This window comes from Natator depressus, chromosome 1 (assembly GCF_965152275.1).
Source record: "Natator depressus isolate rNatDep1 chromosome 1, rNatDep2.hap1, whole genome shotgun sequence".
NCBI classification, from domain to species: Eukaryota; Metazoa; Chordata; order Testudines; family Cheloniidae; genus Natator; species Natator depressus.
Window position 1 is genome coordinate 242,016,449 of NC_134234.1, and position 23,589 is coordinate 242,040,037.

The 23,589-nt window shown below is 40.0% G+C and overlaps 1 protein-coding gene across 14 annotated transcripts in view; it reads left to right on the forward strand.

Annotated features, from left to right (window-relative positions):
• The window catches only part of BICD1 (BICD cargo adaptor 1), a 255,883-nt gene that overhangs the window by 197,593 nt on the left and 34,701 nt on the right, over nt 1-23,589 (forward strand). For 7 of the 14 annotated variants that reach the window (XM_074939539.1, XM_074939553.1, XM_074939545.1 and 4 more), the window contains exon 7: nt 10,791-10,998. In XM_074939539.1, the coding sequence (XP_074795640.1) occupies nt 10,791-10,998 (208 nt within the window). Of the gene's footprint in view, nt 1-10,790; nt 11,109-12,414; nt 12,606-23,589 lie in introns of those variants that run through there. The other 7 variants (XM_074939484.1, XM_074939494.1, XM_074939511.1 and 4 more) reach the window with 2 other exon arrangements.

Below are 23,589 nucleotides of genomic sequence, written 5' to 3' on the forward strand. Positions count from 1 at the left end.
GGTATTTATGTGCCAGATATGCTAAACACTCATATGCCCCTTCATGCTTCGGCCACCATTCCAGAGGACATGCTTCCATGCTCATGAGGCTCATTTAAAAAAAATAAATGTGTTAATTAAATTTGTCACTGAACTTCTTGGGGAAGAATTGTTTGCCCCCTGCTCTGTTTTATCCGCATTCTGCCATATATTTCATGTTCATAGCAGTCTTGGATGATGACCCAACACATGTTCGTTTTAAGAACACTTTCACAGCAGATTTAACAAAACACAAAGAAAGTACCAAGAGATTTCTAAAGAGAGCTACAGCACTTGGCCCAAGGTTTAAGAATCTGAACTGTCTTCCAAAATCTGAGAGGGATGAGGTGTGGAGCATGATTTCAGAACTCTTAAAAGAGCAACACTCCAGTGTGGAAACTACAGAACCCAAACCGCCAAAAAAGAAAATTAACCTTCTGCTGGTGGCATCTGACTCAGATAATGAAAATGAACATGCGTCGGTCCGTACTACTTTGGATTGTTATCGAGCAGACCCTGTCATCAGCATGGACGCATGTCCCCTGGAATGGTGGTTGAAGCATGAAGGAACATATGAATCTTTAGCACATCTGGCATGTAAATATCTTGTGATGCCGGTTACAACGGTGCCATGAGAACACCTTTCAGGTGACCTTGTAAACAAGAAGCGGGCAGCATTATCTTCTGCAAATGTAAACAAACTTATTTGTCTGAGTGATTGGCTGAACAAGATGTAGGACTGAGTCGACTTGCAGACTCTAAAATTTTACATTGTTTTAATTTTTAAAGCAGTTGTTTCATACATAATTGTACATTTGTAAGTTCAACTTTCATGAAATGAGATTGCACTACAGTATTTGTATTAGGTGAATTGAAAAATACTATTTCGTTTGTTTTTTACAGTATAAATATTTGTAATCAAAAATAAATATAAAGTGAGCACTGTACACTTTGTATTCTGTGTTGTAATTGAAATCAATATATTTGAAAATGTAGAAAACATCAAAAATATTTAAATAAATAGTATTCTATTATGTTTAACAGTACGACGAATCGCGATTTTTTTAATTGCTTGACAACCCTAATAAAAAAGTGTTTTTAATTTATAAGGGGGGTCGCAGTCAGAGGCTTGCTGTGTGCAAGGGGTCACCAGTACAAAAGTCTGAGAACCATTGCACTAATCTAACCATATTACATGCACAGTTTCATACAGGAACTTTTCTATAGTAATTAGGAGCCAGATCAATAGCTGGTTTGAGTGAATGTAACTTCAATGACTTCACTCCAGAAATGCATGGTTTTGTATAGGTTTTAAAAATCTGTTGATTAATCTTTTAAAAAGCACACTTTGTGAGGTATACATAGATGTAGGCCATTCCAGTCCGCAGCAGGGACCTGAGGAGGTTGTGGCATGAGTGGCATAAAGCAGACTGTTTATCATGTGGAACATGAGCCAGTAATTTGTATGTGGCTGGACTTTGGAAAGCTTGAGAAAGGAAGTGTCAAGGTAATGTTAGGTTGTTGGTATACTGAATGCACCTCTTTATTCCGCTTGGGATGCTGAGCATACATTGCTAAACTCTGCAGGATTTAGGGGATGATCCAAAGCGTATTGGAGACAGTAGAAGTTTTTCTGCTAACTTCACTGGGCTTTATGTCAGGTCCTTAAAGAATATAGGTATTCTTGTAGGTCATCTTTTAAATACTAACTGAACGTGAAAAATAAAGTGGGAACTGACCATCAGGATATCAACAAAAATAAGAGAAAGGGCAAGTTACAGATTCTGGGACTTTCTTCCCCTTTTAGGATATGGGTGATTAAAATTGGTAAGCCCATTTACCACTAAAGAGAGTTGCCCACATAAATCTCCTGCTTATTGATAAGGGAATAAACCCCTGTACTGTGATTATGAATTACACCCTTTTGCATTAAGTTCATGCATGGACGTACTCTTCACACTTCTCTTGTTTTTAAGAATATCCTCTTCTCCCATTTACACCTAACATGCTAACGTAGTTTTTGTGGTGCCAATTTTAGGACCCTATACTCGTAAGGTTTTCCTTGTATAGAGCACAGTATCAAGATGCATTAAGATGTGATTTAAAAACTCCTCCATAGCTGAATGTGTGGACTATAGTTTTTTTGACATTGTCTCCACTTCACAAGTAACAATGCAGAAATATTTCAGTAGATCCAGAAATGATTAGTGGTACAATGGTTGCTACCCTATCAATCCAGCAGAAGTTACACAGAAAACATCTTTGTAAATTATTGCTCTTCTAGCAAGACAGCAGTAGCTCATGGTGCTCCGATTATACACCTTGGGCTGGATTCACGAAGAAACGTAGGCAGGGCGATGGTGAGGGTTGCACTGTCTAACTCTGAGGCGCCTAGAAAATCGCTGGGATTCATAAAGCCTGTGTTTGGTGCCTAGGTTCCCTATACGATGAATGGACAGAGGTAGATGCCTCAGAATTGGATTCACCAAAGCCAGCACACTAGGCAGCTCCTTGCCTAAGCTACCCAATGGGAGATGCCAAGCCAAGGGGTGTGTACTGAGCCCCACCCTTCCTCTAAGTCTGGGCTGCAGGGAGGTGCTGCCTTCTGCTTAGGATTCTCAGCAGCAAAGCCTCTCTTGGCATTGGGTGTCCATGCTGTTTTCGTGAGCAGGAGGCCCTCCCTCATAACTTTTGGCCCAGTGATTAGGTTACTCACCTGGGATGTGGGAGATTCTTGGTTTAATTCCCACCTCTGCTTACACACCATTTTGTGTAAAATCACATAGAGGGGCCTGATCTGGTAGGCAAAGTCTGAGTGCATTTACTAGATCAGGCCCTGCAGGCATGTTAGGCAGAGGAAGACCTGTTTTCTCCTGGTTTGTGCATTGCTCTGGGGTTTAGGTGACCGGACCCCTGGTGTGGTGCTGCAGTGCTCATGCGCAGAGGCAGAAATATAGGCATGTAGGGAACGTCTAGAACAAAAAGGTAGGAGCCGAGGGAGTTTAGGGCTCAGGGGCAGCTGAGCAGGTGTTTTGTGAATCCCAGTAGGGCCTGATTCTGGAATTTAGGTGCCTAAAGTGGCCGTTAGGCTTTTAAATCTTCTTGTGAATCTAGTCCCTTGTAGCTAAACTCAGAAACCTATGAGACATGTTGCCAAAACTTCCCAACCGTATACCCCGCTCTCCATATGAGAGCCTTTCTGAGGAACTGGGCAGTGTTTATTTAGATGGAACAGATCACCAGCCCTACACGGGTCATGGCAATTACATCTGCGCAGACCACAAGCTTAACAGATATCCTCATACATACACAAAGGGTAGACTTGCTTTGGTCACTCAAATAACACTGCCTACAGTATCGCTTTGTAGGCCCTCCAAGGCACTGTCCTTTCTAGAATGTTTCATCTGCTTTTCTGGACCATGCTCCTTTAGTTCTTCAACAAGTAGTATTCCATGTGTATATATAATATTATATGTCGTCATAAGAGTTTTTGTTAATCTTGGACCCTTCTATTCATTTCACCATGTGTGACCAGGGTCCCAGTGAGGGGCCAAACTGAGGTCACTCAATTAGGGTGAACTGCAAAGAATGGGGCAGACAAACCCCATTGCTGGTGGATATTCCAATACTTAGATTTACCAGGCCAGCATAAAACAGCTTCTTAATTACCTCGCTGGTTATTCAGAAGTCAATAACACAGTCCCCTTAAAGTACCCAGCCTCAGGCCTCCATCCAGGTACCCACGTCAAATATGATGAAGATTTCTGAAAATCATATTTCATCATATAAAGAAAAGATTCTACCAGTCCCTGAGAATTGGACACATTACGTCCCATGTTATTCAATATTCTAGATCTTACCCAAATAGACACATACAGCCAATTCTAATTAACTAAACTAAAATTTATTAAAAAACAAAAGAGAGAAAGTATGGTGAAAAGATCAATATACATACAGACATGAGTTCAATTCTTGAGGTTCAGATACATAGCAGAGATGACAGGTTTCAGAATAGCAGCCGTGTTACTCTGTATTCGCAAAAAGAACAGGAGTACTTGTCGCATGTTAGAGACTAACAAATTTATTTGAGCATAAGCTTTCGTGACCTACAGCTCACTTCATCGGATGCATTCAGTGGGAAAAAAAAAAATGAATGCATCCGCTGAAGTGAGCTGTAGCTCACGAAAGCTTATGCTCAAATTTGTTAGTCTCTAAGGTGCCACAAGTACTCCTTTTCTTGTAGCAGAGATGGTGAGCTTTGTAGTTGCAAAGTGTTCCTTTAGAATTTAGTTCATAGTTTATAGTCCAATATCATATTCAGGGCAGACCAGTCAGCACTGGGATCCCAGCCTTGTGTCTTAAGCTTCCCCTGCATTGAAGCATCAAGCAGATCTGAGATGAACAGGATCAGGACCGAAGGATCTTTTATACAATTTCATGTCTTCTTTGACAAGTTGGAATCCCTCGGAGAGCAAAAGTTAATTAGGATGACTTTGAAGGAGGTCCACCACCAGTACTTAGCAATACGAGTTAACATAAGGCAATTTGCTTGTTCCTCCACCATTTACAGATGATTTGCTATACATTTCAAAGAGAGATGTATACAGTGTTTACAATTAATTTGAATGCTAGGATGTTCTTTTGATCTCTGAATTATCAGAATACAGCATAGACAGGGACTGTTGATTACCTTGTCCACCACTACCTATATATATATATATGTAAATACACATTTATATATATATAATATATATAATATATTAATATATATAATATATATAATAAAGGTAGCCTATTTCCCCTTGTTTCCCCCCCTCCCCCAGACGTTCTGGTTAAACTTGGATTTATGCTGGAAATGGCCCACCTTGATTATCATACACATTGTAAGGAGAGTGGTCAGTTTGGATGAGCTATTACCAGCAGGAGAGTGAGTTTGTGTGTGTATGGGGGTGGGGGGGTGAGAAAACCTGGATTTGTGCTGGAAATGGCCCACCTTGATTATCATGCACATTGTAGGGAGAGTGGTCACTTTGGATAAGCTATTACCAGCAGGAGAGTGAGTTTGTGTGTGTGGTTTTTGAAAAAAAAAGGGGGGGGGGTGAGAAAACCTGGATTTGTACTTGAAATGGCCCAAAGTGACCACTTGTAAAGAGAGTGGTCACTTTGGATGGGCTATTACCAGCAGGAGAGTGAGTTTGTGAGGGGGGGGGCAGAGGGTGAGAAAACCTGGATTTGTGCTGGAAATGGCCCAACTTGATTATCATACACATTGTAAGGAGAGTGATCACTTTAGATAAGCTATTACCAGCAGGAGAGTGGGGTGGGAGGAGATATTGTTTCATGGTCTCTGTGTATATAATGTCTTCTGCAGTTTCCACAATATGCATCCGATGAAGTGAGCTGTAGCTCACGAAAGCTTATGCTCAAATAAATTGGTTAGTCTCTAAGGTGCCACAAGTACTCCTTTTCTTTTTGAGAATACAGACTAACATGGCTGTTACTCTGAAACAAAAACACAAACATTCTCTCCCCACATGTCTTTAAGGGTTGAATCTAAGTCATTTATTTTGCAGGATGTTTAACCCTTTCCGCCCATGCATCACACCACGGAAGGGCATTGTTGTGGCCACTGTAATCAAGGGATTGTTTATCAAAATCAAATGTCTTTTACTGGCATATAGTTTTCCTATATGAGCCTAATTGTATAGAGTAAAAACAATAAAATATGGATGACACTGTTGCAGCCTGATCTATTTGGAATTAGGCTCCATATGTCTGTTAGAGTTAACTAGAGCCATGAGTAACATCACATAGAGACGTGCATCAGTGTTTAAAAATTTCACTGCAGATCATATGTATCAGTACATTTTTTTGGTTCTGCTCTGCAGAAAATGTCCCCCTCCTCTCCCTCCCCCAAAAATCGAAGGAATTTTATATTTAAGTCGCTTTTTCCAAATGCTCAAATGATGCAGCAAGTCATTGTCCCCTGTTTTGAAGCATTGTTTGTCTAAATAAAAATTGCTACTCCAAACAATGTACTGTGGGCATCCATTCAAGAAAAAAAATCTGTCTGGAAAAAATGGGAGAATGTGAGATTTTTCTAATCGTGACTCTGTTGTAGCATAACCTTAAGCATGAAAATTCAGTTGTGTAGTCTGCTGTTCAAGAAAAGTAGAGTGGTCCCTATGGCAACCCTGCATCACATGATTCCTGTTTCTGAGTCCATACTGCCGGAATGGCAGTTCTTGAAAGAAGAGAATATTTATATTATAAATATGGATATTAAAATGATTTCTTCTGTTTTATAGTATTTGCAAGGAGAGTGTTTTTTTCCTCTATGAAGTACACTTCCCTGTTTTGTAGGGAAACTTTTGTTTGTTCTGGTGCTCCGCTGTACATAATCAGATATACCATCTTTGTGGTGATGCAGCATTTTAAATTCATGTCTTCAAGGGGGAAACAGCAGTCCTGTTCCTCACATGGATGCTAAAGGGGCAGATCCCCCATCTGCCCCCTCTCCCCTGCCAGGAGCACGTGCTCCCCACAACTCTAGATCTCCTCCCACCCACCCACAGGGGAAGATTTGATAAAAATCCATTTCCTGTTCAAAGGAGGATCCGTTTCCCATGCTCTCATAAGACAGTTGTTGTTTTGACCTTTGCATGGATTTTTGCAAAAGTTAGGGAGTCACTTAAGGTCAGATGGGCCACGTTAGCTGAGTGTGGAAATATTATGTGGTGGTGGGAAACAGACTAGATCTCTTAACTGGTCATCTCCAGACATTCTAATGTTTGGGTTTTTTAAAGGTGAAGAAGTTTTTTAAGTGTAATCATGTTTTGGGGCACTAGCTGGACTCCATTAAAAGATGATTTCAGACATAATTCTTTTATAATGGCATTTTTTGTTTGTGAATATTAATAGAGTATGCATGCTGAAGCTTATTCAGCAGGGGAAGTGATCTGCTGGGGCCATGGATGTAGATGGAACCCTGCTGGCAGAGTAGAATTTGAATTCCTATTTTATTGCCTGGATGAGCAGAAGCTGATTTAATCCACTGCCAACTGCTGCTGCCCACCTGAGCCCCAGATCTGATCCCTAACCCACCCACTCAATCCGCTGCTCCTTCCTGTATCCCTAGACCTGATATGAGACACCAGCCCTCTCTACTCCTTCTGAGTGAGTGGCAGAGGGTTTGAGCATCATTCCTGTGAAACAGTGCGACAGACAGAGTAACGCACATGGAGAGAGCATAGTAATAGATAGAATCCTTTTAAAAAACAACCTTAATTTCCACATGCCACAGCAGACGATATGGTGAGAGGAGGTGAGAAAAAGCCATCTGGTGCTGAAGAAAGGGAGAAGAGGTCTTGGCTCCCACCCCACCTTCTTGCTGGCCATCACAGCTGAGCCTGTGTTGGGAGTGGGGGGTGGTGATGGTAACTGACTGGTGGTATGGGCCAATATTTGCTTACTTCCATGCCAGAGGAAGGGTAACGAAGGAGAAAATTGTGACTCTGAGGATGGAGCACAAATCCCACTGAAAGGCAGTAGAATTTGTGCTTCTAAATCACTGAGGTGTATTTAAAACCCCCACTCTGAGCCACAATGCCTCTTGGAGCTCCGCATAGCCACCACCCCAAGTTCAGGACTGTGCCTAACGTCATGTTAGCGCTTAACTTCTTTCTGCCACAATATGTTGCGAGGCTTAATTAATGTGGGTAAAATATTTGGAGACTTTGGGTGAAAGGCCCTATAGATATGCACATTATTATTATTTCTTTAATCAGAAATGTTTATCTTTTTATCCCATGACTGTATGTTGTATGGAATATTTAACATAAGAGGGAAAGTACCAGGGCTACAACAGGCTACAACCTTCTGTAAACAGGAATAGCTTCCACCACTGTGGACTTCAAGGAGACTTATAGCACTTTGGTGATTCAGCAGCCTCAAAAGCCAATCATAGTCTTTGATTTGACTGTTTTGTTGATGTGCTTAAACTTTTAGAACACTGGTTCTCAACAAAACATAGAAACAATGGGCTGTACATTTCTGAGAGATTATAGCATACTTTGAGTAGTGGTGTAGATCAAGTGACTTTAATTGCCCTGCAATGAATTGTCAAGAATTGCCGTTATGAAAATAAGTTTATGATGTATAGAAAATTAAGGATAACAGTCAGAGAACTGCTTTTATTAGGTCATCGGTGACATGCATGTTAGGTCACAAACAACCAGTAAAAAAGACTCCTTGTACGTCCAAACTTCTAAAGCCAATTTATGATGATTTCCTATATGGCAGTGAGAAGCGTGTTTGTCTAAATTGGTTTTAATAACCTACATCTTCATTAAGCCTTATGTTTAAATAATAACTGCAGTTACACTGTTTTACAAGGCAGTTGTGCTGTTGCAGAGCATGTATTCTCTGAGGTCTAAAGTCAACTAATTTTAACCCAACAAGGAAACTGCATCATTGGCATATGAAAGCAAAGCAATCAGTTCTGTTGTGAGTGTTATACTGCAAGTGTTTGTGGTGTTGAATCTAGTGGTTACATTTTTTTTGTAAATTTCCCATTGGGGATGTAGTTAGAAGTCAAAGTTTCTTTATCTCTTCTTGGGTAAACTGAAGAGGAAAACTGGACAAGGGAGATACAAGATCTGTCGGATCCCAGTGAGTAAGAATTTAAATCTGAGATATCGTGGGTATTACAGCCATTTGTATTTCAAATTGATTTAATTTCCAGGATGCTGACATCATTCTAGTGGTCCTGTCAAATAGATTTATTAAAACATCCATAAACATCAAACTGCTTCTATCAGCGAGAGGTGTCGGAGATGACTGTAAGCCAGCCAACATTGCGGCAAAATCTGTTTTCCCCCATAGCTTGAACAATCAAATGCAGTCCTGCTTGTTAAAGCTCTGTAGAAAGCAGATATATACTGAAGCTGTGGCTGGCTTACAGTGATTTTGTTTGCATATGAAAGCTAAAACTAAAATCACTTGAAAGAAGAGCACAATGTATATATAGATTGAGTAAGAATTTTCCAAACACTGTGTTCCTGCTTTCTAACTGAAGGATACAATTCACAGACTAAATGGTTTCATCATTCAGTTAGCGAGAATTCAGAGGTTTATTGTGAGTCAGACATTTTGAGAGAGAAAATAAAATGGTGGACTGGGTGTTTACTTCCTGTTGATAGTCCTAGTAGGGCTAAATTAGTCTCTGTTACACTGTTGTAAATCCATAGTAACTCCATACACTTCAGCGGAGTTACTGTGGGTGACACTTAAATAGGATTTTGCCCTTAGGACAGAAATGGTAGGATTTTATTATTTAAATAGATCTTTTTTTATTTTGTGGTGAATTCAAACAATTTTTGTAATGAAATTTCTAACATAATGGGTGCATATTTTAGTATTTTTGAAAAAGCATGTAGGAAGCATTGATGCTGCTGAAAATGAGTGATACTATACCATTCTAGTTATCCATAGAGCAGGACAATTGGACTGCATCTAGTAAGAGTTCTGACTGGAAAAGAGGCTCTTCGTTTAATAGAATTAAAGCTGTTCCACTCCAGCAACTGACTAATGCCATGACATAATGTCTTGGCCCACTATTAAGTCAGACTCATTTTTAATTTTCAAAGCATTTTATAAACATTAACTATATCACCTTGGCGATATAGTCGTACCTCAAAACCTGCCAAAGACCAAATATGAGATGCAACATGGGTCAAAGTCCCCAAATGAGTGTGACCAGGAGAACTGTGGGGTAGAAATTCAAACTGTTGAGTGATTGATTTCTTTGACATTTCTGTACAAAGTGAGGTTCATGATTCATCCATTCCGATGTAAATAATATACAATTAGAATAGTGAGAGAATGTCAGGTTGTTGTAAGACTAAAACTTAGATGTAAAATAAGTGAGGGATAGATAAGGGGTACGATCAGATGCGAATTATTGTTTAGCTCCAACGCTGAAGTGATGGGAGAAGTAGGTGGATCAGGAGAATGGTAATGGGAAACAAAGCTTTTATTTACAGTTCACCATTTCAAATTCTGCTAAGGCTGTGAGCTAGAGGGTCTGAAAGTTACCACCTGACAGCTTTTGTGTAAAACGAGCAAGTGTCCACATCACAAAACCCTACTCACTACAATTTGCCTCACTGGCTCCCTATTGGAAGTCTGGTCAAGGACTGAATGGGCCTAAACACCGAACAACCTCCTGATCCCTAAAAGTGGCATATATCTTTTGAACAATTAGCACTGGCTAATAATTGATAGCATCTCATCACACAATCTATGCAATATTGGGTATTGAATGAAGATATTCCTGCTCTTGTCATATTGTGTTGTGTAATACTTTGCTTTAGATAGAATTTATTATTTATGACCCCCTTCATGATATGTAAATTATCAGTTTAATTTGCCCACATCACAATTGTGCTCAAAATTAGGGATGGTCCTAAACCAAAACCCTAGAGCTGAACTCATAAGCTGGATCTGAAATCTGAAAAGTTTTCATGGGCCGCACCAGTACTCTGGATCCAAATTCTCCTGTTGAACTTGAGAGTTTGAAATCCAGATCTGAATCTCAGAGTAGTGGGGGGGGCAAGGTTGAGATTAGGCCTAGAGATGAGTTTGAGCCGTGAACTTGATACAAATCATGGTCTATGGTTTAGATTTGGGGTGTTGGTTCAGGCCCATCTCTGCTTTGCTCTGTTTGGTTCTTAGAATACTTCACTAGGCTTCTATTCCATTTGTTTCTCCAGGTGTGATGAGTACGTCACACAGCTGGACGAGATGCAAAGGCAGTTGGCAGCTGCAGAGGATGAGAAGAAGACCTTAAACTCTCTATTGCGGATGGCTATCCAGCAAAAACTTGCCCTTACCCAGCGATTGGAGGATTTAGAGTTCGATCACGAGCAGTCCCGACGCAGCAAAGGCAAGCTTGGAAAGAGCAAGGACAGCCGCTCTAAAGTAAGTGAGGAAGCATCAGCCACCGTGCCAACCATAGACACTTTCCTCCTGCATAGTCAGGGCCCACAGCAACCAAACTTACTGGTCAGCAGTGGCACTCAGAGGAAAAGGTATGCATGCAGTGATCTTTATAGTACAGTGCAGTGGCCAGACTTTAGTTAAAGTCATTCACTGAATTGTAAACAGATTATTATTATTATTAATTATTATTATTATTTATTATTTCGGTTGGGGAGAAGGGAGAGGGGAGGATAAAAATAGTGGCTGATCGAAACTCAAAGCCTGGCTAAGTGTGTTTCTGATTCCATCTACCCATAATGTTATCTCCTCCTTTTTACTGTAGTTGTAGACTATATTCTGTCAGTGTTTCAGTGCACCCTGTTTGTCCTTTTAAAATGAGTTAAGGTTTTGCATACAGCAAAATAACCTCCAGAAATTTTTTAAAAGCTATGTTCTGTGAGCATGTCAATGCTTTTTTTCAAACCAAACAAACAAAACCTTTCTGATATGCTATAGTGCAGGGGTTCCCAAACTTGTTCCGCCGCTTGTGCAGGGAAAGCCCCTGGCGGGCCAGGCCGGTTTGTTTACCTGCCGCGTCCACAGGTTCAGCTGATCGCGGCTCCCAGCAGCCGCGGTTTGCTGCTCCAGGCCAATGGGAGCTGCTGGAAGTGGCGGCCAGTACGTCCCTCGGCCCACGCCGCTTCCAGCAGCTCCCATTGGCCTGGAGTAGCAAACCGCGGCTGCTGGGAGCCGCGATCAGCTGAACCTGTGGACGCGGCAGGTAAACAAACCGGCCTGGCCCGCCAGGGGCTTTCCCTACACAAGCGGTGGAACAAGTTTGGGAACCACTGCTATAGTACTTGCCTCTGTCTCCTCGTGAGTGGGAGAAGGATATGGATGTGTTCACTCGGATGAACTTTTCTGCATATTCAAAGGGAATGACTGCTGTTTATAACTTAAAGCGGATGTTCTGGTTGTCCAAGCAGTGAATTCTCATGTTGTCTTTTGACTGTCATGCCAAAGCTGTGTAGTTGTGGAGATGTCAGTGGTTCTGACACTGAAAAGGACTCCATTAGTGAAGTGTCCTGGGTGTTCATTCCCTTTCCCTGTACTTTCTGGTCACAATGTAAAGGATAAGAAAATGTTCAGGGAGCCCACTAAATGCTGAATATAATGATCAGGGGGTGGGAAGGAGGGTGGAGAATAAATAAATAAACCTCATCTCCCCCTCAACTATGAAAAAGAATTTCCAACACAGGCAACATGTCGTGTTGTGGAAATGATAGGAGGTGGCAACGCTAGCTGGTTTTACCTGTTAAACAAATTAGCATGCTGTTGTCATTCACGAGGCATTTAAATATAATTAAAGTAAAACTCTTTTGTTTCCATATGTATTTTTCTTGGATCTCCTGCAAGACTATTCTCACCTTCCCCTTGTGATCAGAGCCATCCCAGGACTTCAGGGACCTACCTACAGAATATATTAAGAGCCCCCCTTGATCCCACCTCCACAGAATCATTTCTTCTGAGGGGCCCCCCTTCCATGAGTGAACTCATCCATGAGTACCGTCTCAGCAAGGAAAAAAGGTTAACCGTGGCCATACCAGGTAAACATTTTTTCCTTGGGTGCATGTGGTGCAAAGTGATTAGTAGAATAGGGGACCCCAAAACTGCACACACAATGTAATTTGGGCACCTTCTGTCAACTTTAAAATCAAAATGTCCTCTCCTATGTAATCTGTTGCAGCTGCTGGCAGAACGTCAGCTCCCACATGTACAAAAACTGGTTCTAGATGGTGTGGGACAAGTTAATCTATTGTGTAAGTGGATACAACTCCCATTGGCATCCACAGGAGTTGCACCCAGTTACACCAGGGCTGAATTTGGTCCAGTGCCTCTTTTGTTAGCCAGTGATGAAAATACAAAATGAAAGTGAGAGAGGAATTAGGAGTTCAAAACCACTCACTAGAGCATATAATGGCTGGAAATAGGCAACGGCCAACAGTAGTATCTGTGTCCTGCTTGTGCTTGGCTACTTGATGGAGTTTTTTAAAGGTAATATTAAGCTCACAAAAGATTTATTTTATGTAAATTGATTCATGGGGTCCATCTTGCCAGGAAGCTTTCCTGGTTCCTAAGGTCATGTCATCTTTCTCTTCGTGGTGGGCAAACTAATCATTGCTATTTTTTCCTTAGAAATCAGAAAGCAGTAAGGGGTCTGTGACTGAGCAGTGCTTTTAGCCTGTTTACATGAACACTTTTGATTGTCAATAGATATGTTTAACTGTTTGCTTTGAAGCTTGCCAGGCACAAGAAGCCCAAACAGAAAATGTAAGAGGTAAAAACCAGACTGGTGGCATCCTCTGAAATAAATAAAATACCTGCTTTAAGAAAACGGCATAATTATATCAGAACAGGCTATCTCTCCCTTAGTGAAAGCAATACCACAGCAAGCTTAAAGTAGTGTGATTCAATTGACACCGGCTCATATATACCAGAAGCAGAACTGTAGGAAGCCTGAACAAAGCAGACACCCATAAGATTCTACCGTCAAAAAATCGAGTGGCTGACTGATGAAGGCAGCAGCTAAGAAATGACAACTTGGCACAGCAAATCATATCTGTCTATCATCAGGAATTCCTTTCAAATATTCCCATTGCATTGCTCTAGCAGCACCATAGGGGGTTACTTAGAATAAACCATCAGTCCTTACCTGTTAGGACTGATTATTTCAATAGGAGCATATAGGAGCAGTTGTGTCAATATTTTTCATAATTTGGAGGAAAGGGTAGTGTGCCAAGAAAGAAGAGATCATGTGTGTCTATAATTACCCTCTAGACAGGAATCTGTTAATTAAACGCTGAAGGTATCTGTTGTTTCTTCCTTCTCTTAGAATTGGGTCATGATCACTATTTCTGGGGGCCACTTACACTCCCCTAAAGAAACTGATCTTGCATTATTTGCATACCCAGAACTCCCAATTGCATAAGTAAAGGAGTTTCTTTCTTTTGTTAATGTAGAATTTACAATATTCATAGATTTTTAAGGCCAGAAGGAGCCATTACAATAATCTCATCTGATCTTCTGCATAGTAGAGGCCAAATAACTTCCTGGTACTTGAAAAGCAGAAGTGTTCCATTGATAATAAATTCTTATAGTCAAATAGTGCACTGTAGGTGCACCAGCATATCCTTAAAGACTATTAGGTTCTTAAGACAGTGTTATATATTAACGTATTCCTTTTCCTTCTCAAGGTAAAATACCCCTAAAATGGTTTCGTGGGTGGTGTTTATTGGCCTTTTATGCTTTCATATGGCCCACATCTCAAGTAAACCTATTATAGTGGTTTGTTCAAATGAATGTGCTACCGAGCAATTAATCCTGATGAAGGCAGATAGTTTTTTCCTCCCTCGTTTTACTTTCCATTTCCTCATTTTACTTTACAGTTGAGTATGGTCATCAAAGCTTTATATCAGCTTCGGGTTTTAAGAATACCTTGGGCCTATTTTAGAATAGGGATTGTAAATGACAATGGGAAATTGACCAACATTGTTCTTATTGCAGCAGGCTTAGTTGTATTTTCTTGTTCCACAAAGCAGAAAGCATAAACACCTTATTCCATTGTCCATTTTTACAGGAATTTTGTAAGCTCTTTGTGTCAGGAACTGGATATTTCTCCATGCATTGTACTGGGTTGGGCATAACATTTGGAGCTCAACAAATAACAATCCCTCTTCATCATGTGGACTGTCAGATAGCAACAGCATCCAAACCCAAACTACACAAGAGGATGAAATACAAAGATTCTAGCAGCCATTTTCATTTAAATGAGCAATAATAAGTAGAATTAGCAATAGAATTCAAGAATGATGACCCAGAATTAATTAAAACATCCACAACCACCCCAAACAAGTTTGCAACCTTTATTCAGCAAACTTTTCCTGTGCTCTTCTTACCCAACTCCTATGACATAGTCCCAAGAAGACTCCATAACCCATTGCTCCCACTTCTACTCCTTTAGCGTTTTATACATTTCTTCTTTGAATCTCCACTTCAAAGAAACAAGCCTTCTAGCCCGGTAAGACTGTCTGGCAGTCACTTTTTTGCCCATCAAGTTCACTATTTTTTTTTAACAAGTGTCCATGTTGATATGGTTTGTTCTCTTCATCTACAATTTAAACCCCCCATATTTAATCTTATAAATGAACGTCCTTCTACTTATTGTAGTGCTCACAGGTAGTGAACACCAAGGTAAGGTTGAAATGTGCCTCCCACTCTAACCCCTCCATAACCCCATCACTTCCTCAAACATATGGCCCTTGGGCTGAAATTGTCCATACTTGCTCTGAGTTCTGAGATGGATTTTTCACTGATGTTTGAGAAAAATTGGTCCAGGTATCTTCAAGTTATGCAAGAGTGGGGAAAAAAATGGCTAAAGGTAGGAACTTCAAACTTGTATTGTTTTAATATCCTCCGTGAGGAAAGAAAAACACTATTGGTTCAGTAATTTTTTTTAAGTTATGGATATTTAAAATCAGCATTTCCTTCATAAGACAATTTCACCATATGACTTCTCTAGTCATTCTTTAATCTCCAGTGTGTTGGAATTAGAGATGTATTTGATAATGAAAACTAAGGACTAAAATAAGTGAATTTGGTGTGGAAAGATATCAGTTATGCCTCCCTATCCGTGAGCAGCTCCCTGTGCACCCGTTTTTACATTCCCATCTGTGTTGTTCATTTGTTCCTTGATGCTGCCCTTCTTTTAGATCTCCTGCTTGGCACATCCCCTGGCTACCTTAGCCATGCCACATTCCTGGACACTGCTCCCTACTTTTAGGGAAGTGCTGGCGGCTACTGGCCTTTTGGTAGAGAAGTTGGGTTGGTATCTGCAGTAAGGGGCTCTCGTGGTAAAGATGACTGAGTGGATCCACCCCACACCAATAAAGAATTGCTGAGTTAAAGAACTCTCAGGAAATAATTCTTGATTCCTTCTTGATCCCAGTTGACTATGTGCAACTAAATCAGCACGTATAGACCATTCTGATTTCAGATTATTGCAGTATGATCCACCTGGGCTCCTTTATTGTACTAATGGTTTCTAATCACAATTGCTGAAAAACACCCATCAGTTCACTTACAAAGCATCTTGTTTGACTTCCTCAGAGTAATGTGTGTTTAGCTGTACTGTGGTCTTGCTGCACACTACACTGGGATCTCTTTTCCTATTTACACGAGAAAATTAGAGCAAAAAGGAAGCAAAAGGCCCCATAACACCTTTTATTCCTTCTAAAGGAGTCTCAGTAATGAACTTGATGCTGAATTTGACAGCGTCATAGCATGCAACATTGTATCACCAATGACCTTTTAATTTCAGTTGTATCTGAACTCCTTCCTCTCTAATTTTCATGCACAGACCCTGTAGATGATGTGATGAGATGGTCTTTAATATTCCACTACTGAAAATTTGACAGAGGCCATGTTTCTGTTGTCCTTTTTTGACTTTGTCAATGAAGGGAAGGGGAAAAGGTCCAAGGTTGGTCCTCAGCTCTTTTTCTTTGTCACATCTGTTATTTTGACATAAAACTTCTTTGTTATTTCTAGCAAATTGAGCTTAAAATGATACATTTCACTCCATTTTGGTTCTTGGAGTTGGAGAAAAATGCTTTAGATAATGGTTTCATGGGGGGCTTTTGAGCATGCTGTAGAAAAACAAATGCCTGCAATTTATTCTCCATAAAACGTTTGAACCACCATACAGTAGTGGGTACTAAACTGCTCTGTATTACTCTTTGATGTTCAATCTTGCTGCTCTTAAGAGATCACTCACAATATTTTTTGGTACATACAGATCTCTGTCCTTCTTTTGCATGCTACTGAATCAAACTATTGCAGGTTTCACATTTGTGCATTGTTATATTTATATTTACCAACAGTAGACTTTAAATATGTAAAAATACCATACAGGGATACGTGTTGAAGTGTTTCAGATTTGTCAAGAGGAGAAACCACCATTTTTTTTCTAATAGAAAAGTACTATAGAATGTAATGGATAATTATGTTTGTGCTATAGAACTCTATATAATCGGTTTGAAAAACAAACACAAAACAAATCCTGTAGAAATGACATTGCTCTCTGAAATTCAGAGACCAGCTGAGGCCAGATCCCCAGTTTATGTAAATCAGTGTAGTTCCATTGGAGCTATGCTCATTTACACAAGCTGAGGATTTGGCTCTGTAGGTTTTAGATTTCATTACTATTAATGACTAATTAATTTATTAATTACTATACAGCCTTTGCATAAAGAATACCATAGTGACCTGGAAAGGGTTTTTTGTTTAAATAAAAACCTGTTTAAAGGGTTTTAAATCAAAAAGAGGTTCAATCCTCCAAGGTACTCAATGTCTCCAAGGGGCTCAGCATGTTCAAATCTCATTAGCATCAGGGGACATGGAAGGCACTGAGCATCTGTCAGGAGGTGCTTAGTACCATGCTAGCTCAGCTCACAAGTAATGAAAAATTCACGTGGCCTTTATTTTTTCATTTCCAGTTGGATGATGACGATGATGATGATGTTGTTGTTTTAAAGAATTGTTTCCTGTAGCAGCACTGCATAACTACTGAATATTTAATTTAATAATTTTCCTCAGAAGTATTTTATACAATTTTTATTCTGTTTTTATTTGATTTATATTTCACCTTATCTCTTTGTTGATAAGTGTGTGTGTGTCTCTGTGTGTGTTTAATTATAATGAAAATGTTATACATGTGTATTTAACACATGGGGCCAGATCCTTGGTTTTTGTTCCAGCCTGTTTGCACTGCTCAGGCTGCTGGAAAGTGCCAGCCAGTGGATTCCCTTGGTGTATGAGAACCCCCTACAGCACATAAATCTGTCTCTATACCACCTATTCCCTTCCCTTCTGCACCGGGGCCACCTGATGCTGGGGAGAGGTTACAAAAGTGTCTATAAGGGGTGGGGCTATAGTTCATCCCTCTGGCCAATCCTCAACCAGTAGAGTAATCCTTATGGGACAATTATTACTCCTGAGGGAATTTTGCACCAAAAAATAAAAATAAAAAAGTAAAAATATTTTAAAATTCTGCAAATTTTATTTCTCAATAACTAAATGCAGAGGCTCCAGCATGACAGTGGGGAGCACAGGCCGCTGGCTGCATGGAGGTGGGAGATCACCCTGCAGCATCCCCCAGGACAGGAATTCAGCAGTGAGGCTGCACCCGATCCTGACATAGCGCAAGGGCTGGGACTGCCCCAGAAGCACCCTAGGCCCTGCCCCTCCCTCTGCGCCAGGTACACCGGGTGTTGGCAGACAGCCTCAGCCCAGCAGGATCTAAGCGTGAAGAGCTTAGTCTGGGGGGGATCCAGATGTGGGGTAAGAGGGTTCTGTGTGGAAAAATCTGGGTGCAGGCAGCTCAGTGGGAGATCTGGATGCACAGGGGTTTGTTGGGCGGTTCCGGGTACTGGGGCAATGGGACTCTGCAGGGGGGTCCAGGTGAAGGTGGTTGGGGCTCATCAGGGGGAGCCTGGGGTAGGGGATAGGGCTCATCAGGGGGGTCTGGGTTTGGGAGGATGGGGCTTGGCATGCGGGGCTCTTCAGGGTGGTCCAGGTGCAGGATGGCTGGGGGTTTGATGGGCCTGCTTAACAGGGGAGCTCCAGCTGCAACTGCTGCCAAGGGGACACTGCATGATGAATTCCCACTGCACCCCCAATTCCCCTATCTCCTTCCCTTCCCCAGTCCATCCCCCTTCCCCACTGCCCCCACCTCTATCCCCTCCTCCTTCCTCTCCCCTCTGTCCTATCTCCCTCCTCTCACTCCCACATCCACTTCCCCTGCCCTATCTCACCCCCTTCCTTTCCCACTGCCTCTTTCTCTCACCACCCTGTCCCCATTTCTCCCTCCACCCTTGCCCTGCCTACCATGGGCACTCACTGTTGTACAGAAAACAGGCACCCTCCTCCAGCCAGGCAGCTCTGTGCTCACTGAAATGCAGGGGGCAGTGGCATGTGACCCCGTGTGCCCCTCCACGCCTCGCCTCTGGTTGGTAGGGGGCAATGCCCCCTCAAACTATGCCCATGGGCATCCATGACACCCCCCCACACACACACACACACCCAGCATGGCTTCCCTTTGCTTCCCCATTACTTTGTGCTGGGAAGCAAAGAATCTGCGGGGGTGGGGGACATGTTTCCTGCATGCATGAAGTGGCACAAAATTTCCCCAGGAGTAAATAATTACAGCTAGGGCTGTCAAATGATTAAAAAAATTAATCATGATTAATCGTGAGATTAAAAAATTAATCACAGTTTTAATCGCACTGTTAATAATAGAATACCATTTATTTAAATATTTTGGATATTTTCTACATTTTCAAATATATTGATTTCAATTATAACATAGAATACAACATGTACAGTGCTCACTTTATATATTTTTATTATAAATATTTGCACTGTAAAAATGATAAGAAGTTCACCTCATACATGTACTGTAGTGCAATCTCTTTATCGTGAAAGTGAAACTTACAAATGTAGAATTATTTTTTTCCATAACTGCGCTCAAAAATAAAACCATGTAAAACTTAAGAGGCTACAAGTCCACTCAGTCCTACTTCTTGTTCAGCCAATCACTCAGACAAACAAGTTTGTTTACATTTATGGGAGATAATGCTGCTCGCTTGTTCACAATGTCACCTGAAAGTGAGAACAGGTGTTTGCATGGCACTCTTGTAGCTGGCGTTGCAAGGCATTTATGTGCCAGATATGATAAACTTTCATATTTGCCTTCATGCTTCGACCACCATTGCAGAAGACATGCTTCCAAGTTGATGAGGGGTTCTGCTTGATAACTATCCAAAGCTGTACGGACTGATGCACATTAATTTTCATCAACTGAGTCAAATGCTATCTTTTTTTGGTGGTTTGGGTTCTGTAATTTCCGAATCAGAGTGTTGCTCTTTCAGTACTTCTGACAGCATGTTCCACACCTCGTCCCTCTCAGATTTTGGAAGGCACTTCAGATTCTTAAACCTTGGGTCGAGTGCTGTAGCTATCTTTAGAAATCTCACATTGGTACCTTCTTTGCATTTTGTCAAATCTGTAATGAAAGTGTTCTTAAATTGAACAATATATGCAGGGTGGTCATCTGAAACTGCCATAACAACAAATATATGGCAGAATGTGGGTAAAACCACAGAGCAGGAGACATACAATTCTCCCCCAAGGAGTTCAGTCACATATTTAAGTAACGCATTATTTTTTTAACGAGCATCATCAGCATGGAAGCATGTCCTCTGGAATAGTGGCCGAAGCATGAAGGGGTATATGAATGTTTAGCATATCTGGCATGTAAATACCTTGCAACGCCAACTACAAAAGTGTTTTGGTTTTGAGTGCAGTTATGTAACAAAAAAAAAATCTACATTTGTAAGTTGCACTTTAACGATAAAGAGATTGCACTACGGTATTTGCATGAGGTGAATTAAAAAAATATTATTTCTTTTGTTTCTTTTTTACCGTGCAAATATTTTTAATAAAAATAATATAATGTGAGCACAGTACTCTTTGTATTCTGTGTTGTAATTTAAATCAATATATTTGAAAACGTAGAAAAACATCCAAAAATATTTATAATAAATTTAAATTGATATTCTATTATTGTTTAACAGTGCGATTAAAACTGCAATTAATCACTATTAATTTTTTTAATCGAGTTAATTTGTTTTGAGTTAATCGCTTAAATTAACTGTGATTATTTGACAGCCCTAATTATAGCTAGTGTAATTTACACCCTTGAAAGAGAAGAAAAAGTTGTTTTTTTTAAATCTGTTTGGTTTCTATTTTCTTTTTTCTGATGCTATTAATCTTCAAGCTTTGGAGTTATACAGGTTACAACTTCTAATTTTAGTGGCTAATAAGCAGTTCAGCTTTGCTTTGCATTTAAGAACCAAATCCACAAAACTGTTCCTAACTTTATAAACTCCAGTACCATAAGTATCCCTTAAATTCCTACACCTTGATTTCTTCTAACATCTCTTTCTTTTGGGACAGCAGGACTGTTAGAAACCTATACAACTAGGAAAGCATAATTTCTTTGAAAAAAAAACAAAAACAAGGTGATTCAAGGCCATTGATGAAAGTTTTTAGCTCAGGTACTAATTTTGCAGTTAGCCTGCTTTTCAAAAGTATACCATCAGCCTATTCAACCAAGCCATAACAATGCCTCACTTGTCTCCTAGAACGAGGTTGATTGTAGACTTGGACAGTTTTTTAAAAAAACGTTTCTTCTCCTCGTCTTAAATTAAATGTTTTGGGTCAGTGGAACACATTCAGAAAAGAGAAGCCATATGGACAGAAAATTGACAATTCCTTCTGTGCTAGTTAACTGTTGACTAAGCGTTTGATTCTGTAACAGGCTTCTGGACTCAAAATTTTGTTGGGTGTAAGATCCAATTTGATGTATACATCGTGATAAATAATTAACTTTTTTGTTTAACTTAGCCACAGATATATAGCTAAAAATGCAACAGTACAACATAACCCTGCTTTTCAAAGAAATCTGTCAAAATTAATTCATTCAAAATTTTAACATACCTTAAAAATACTGGGCTAGATTCACCAGTAGGGCCTCTGGTTGCTTTCTACGGTGATGAAAAGCAGCCATAAATTTGGCTTAACCAGCCAGATCAGATCAGTTTGTGGCTGCTCTATGTAATTAGAGCAACACAAAGCAGCTGGACCATGCTGATGAATCTGGTCCAACATTTTAAAAAAATTGTCCTGACTCTGGAAATCCTCCAAATTCACAAAACTGAGGTCAACTACATAGATCAAATACAAATTACTCTCTTGGGTGTGTCATGGGCAAGAGGGTCTTAGTCTGAGTTTCTCTGTGATTCCCTGAATATGCATAAAATATATTTCTATGCACAGTGAATGCGTTCATGTTTATGGTCTGAATTCATATGCGCAAGTTGTCTTATCTATTTTTGTACGCAGACAGGCTATTGACATTGACAGGATTCCTGCAGCAATAGTTTAATGTGTCTAACACTGTTTATGGAAATTATTTTAATCAATTTTTTCAGGGTTATGAACTGTAACTAAACCAGGTACTACATACAAAAAGGATAATTTAGATATCTTTAATTTAATGTTATTACTTGTGTCCATTTTTGTTCTGTTTCTGTTTTTTATTATTTTTGTAATGAACCATTTGTGTGTATGTAATTTTGTTTTCATTGTTTAATGCATGGGTTAGAGCATACATATAGAAATATCTATATATCCTTGCTATTAAGGTCTACATGTTCTACATCTGATATGCTCACTTAACTAAGCTTAATGAGCATTATGCATTTACATCACTCCTACTGTGGTACATTTGTCCTTATGAAAGCTACTTCAAAACTGAAGAGAAGTATCATTGCCAAGGACTTTAGCTGGCTGTAACTGATCAAGAAATCACCTGGCTAAATGTACTTTTACCTCCTGGTGCCACTGTGAATAGGACCACTTTGCTTTATGCTTTTTCTCTGTTATGTTTAGCTTCCTAATTACCACAGACAAGACCGATGGCATACATTTCATGCTGATCAATATCATTTAACTATTATGATTACATGAATTTACTGCTGTGCCACTGGTTGTATTCGCTTCTATTTGTATTTTCTCATTACGTTTTTAAAGTGGATTTAAAAAACCCTCCTTATGAATATATGTTGCCAGCTACAAAACAAAATTAAATAAGGAAATAAAGGATTGCAGTGAAGTCCATGTCTTAAGGCTGAATATTATCAAGAGGTTATTGACTTTTTTCCATGTGCATAAAAATTGATACCTGGTTCTTAGATTGAATTTGTCTCATTTAAATAACAAATTTTAGCAACTTTCGTTGGAAGTTCTTGATTAGAATCCATTAGACTTTAGGCTGTTTCCAACCAAGTATATAGGCAGGTAACACATCACCTCTTTTAAAAATGTATTACCAGTACTCTGTTACTTTCCATAAAAGGATTGTGTTCCTGAATCTACCACCCTCACTTATCTGAAACAGTTATTAACAGTTCTTCAAAATTCCTTTAACAAATAATGTCTGTCTTTATGTTCTGTGAAAAGGTTTAATGCAGTTTCATGAGTTACTTATTTTGATCACCAACAATACCTGAATATTAATTATTGTGCTAGTCATCTGAAAACATAAGATGGTGCAGAAGTGAGTCTCTGCTTGTTTAAGTTAGTGAAGCAAGAATTTTTTTTATCTCTGGGAGGTCATCATCTAATCTCACCAGTAACTTCTGTCATCAAAATGAACATATTCATTATTGTAGATGTATTGATGTTTAGGGCTGTGACAGTTGCCAACAGTGCCTTTAGAGCCTATTCCAAAGCCTACCAAAATCCCATTCACCTTGACTTCAGCAGGCCTTGGATCAGGCTCTTACTTGTACCCTGACATGGTACAAATTGTACCATGGCCTTGGCCATGTTTGTGGGCCAGAATGACCTTTGAAATGTATCCACCAGTCTTAAATTGATAACCTAGACAACAGTATCACAAGTGATATGTTT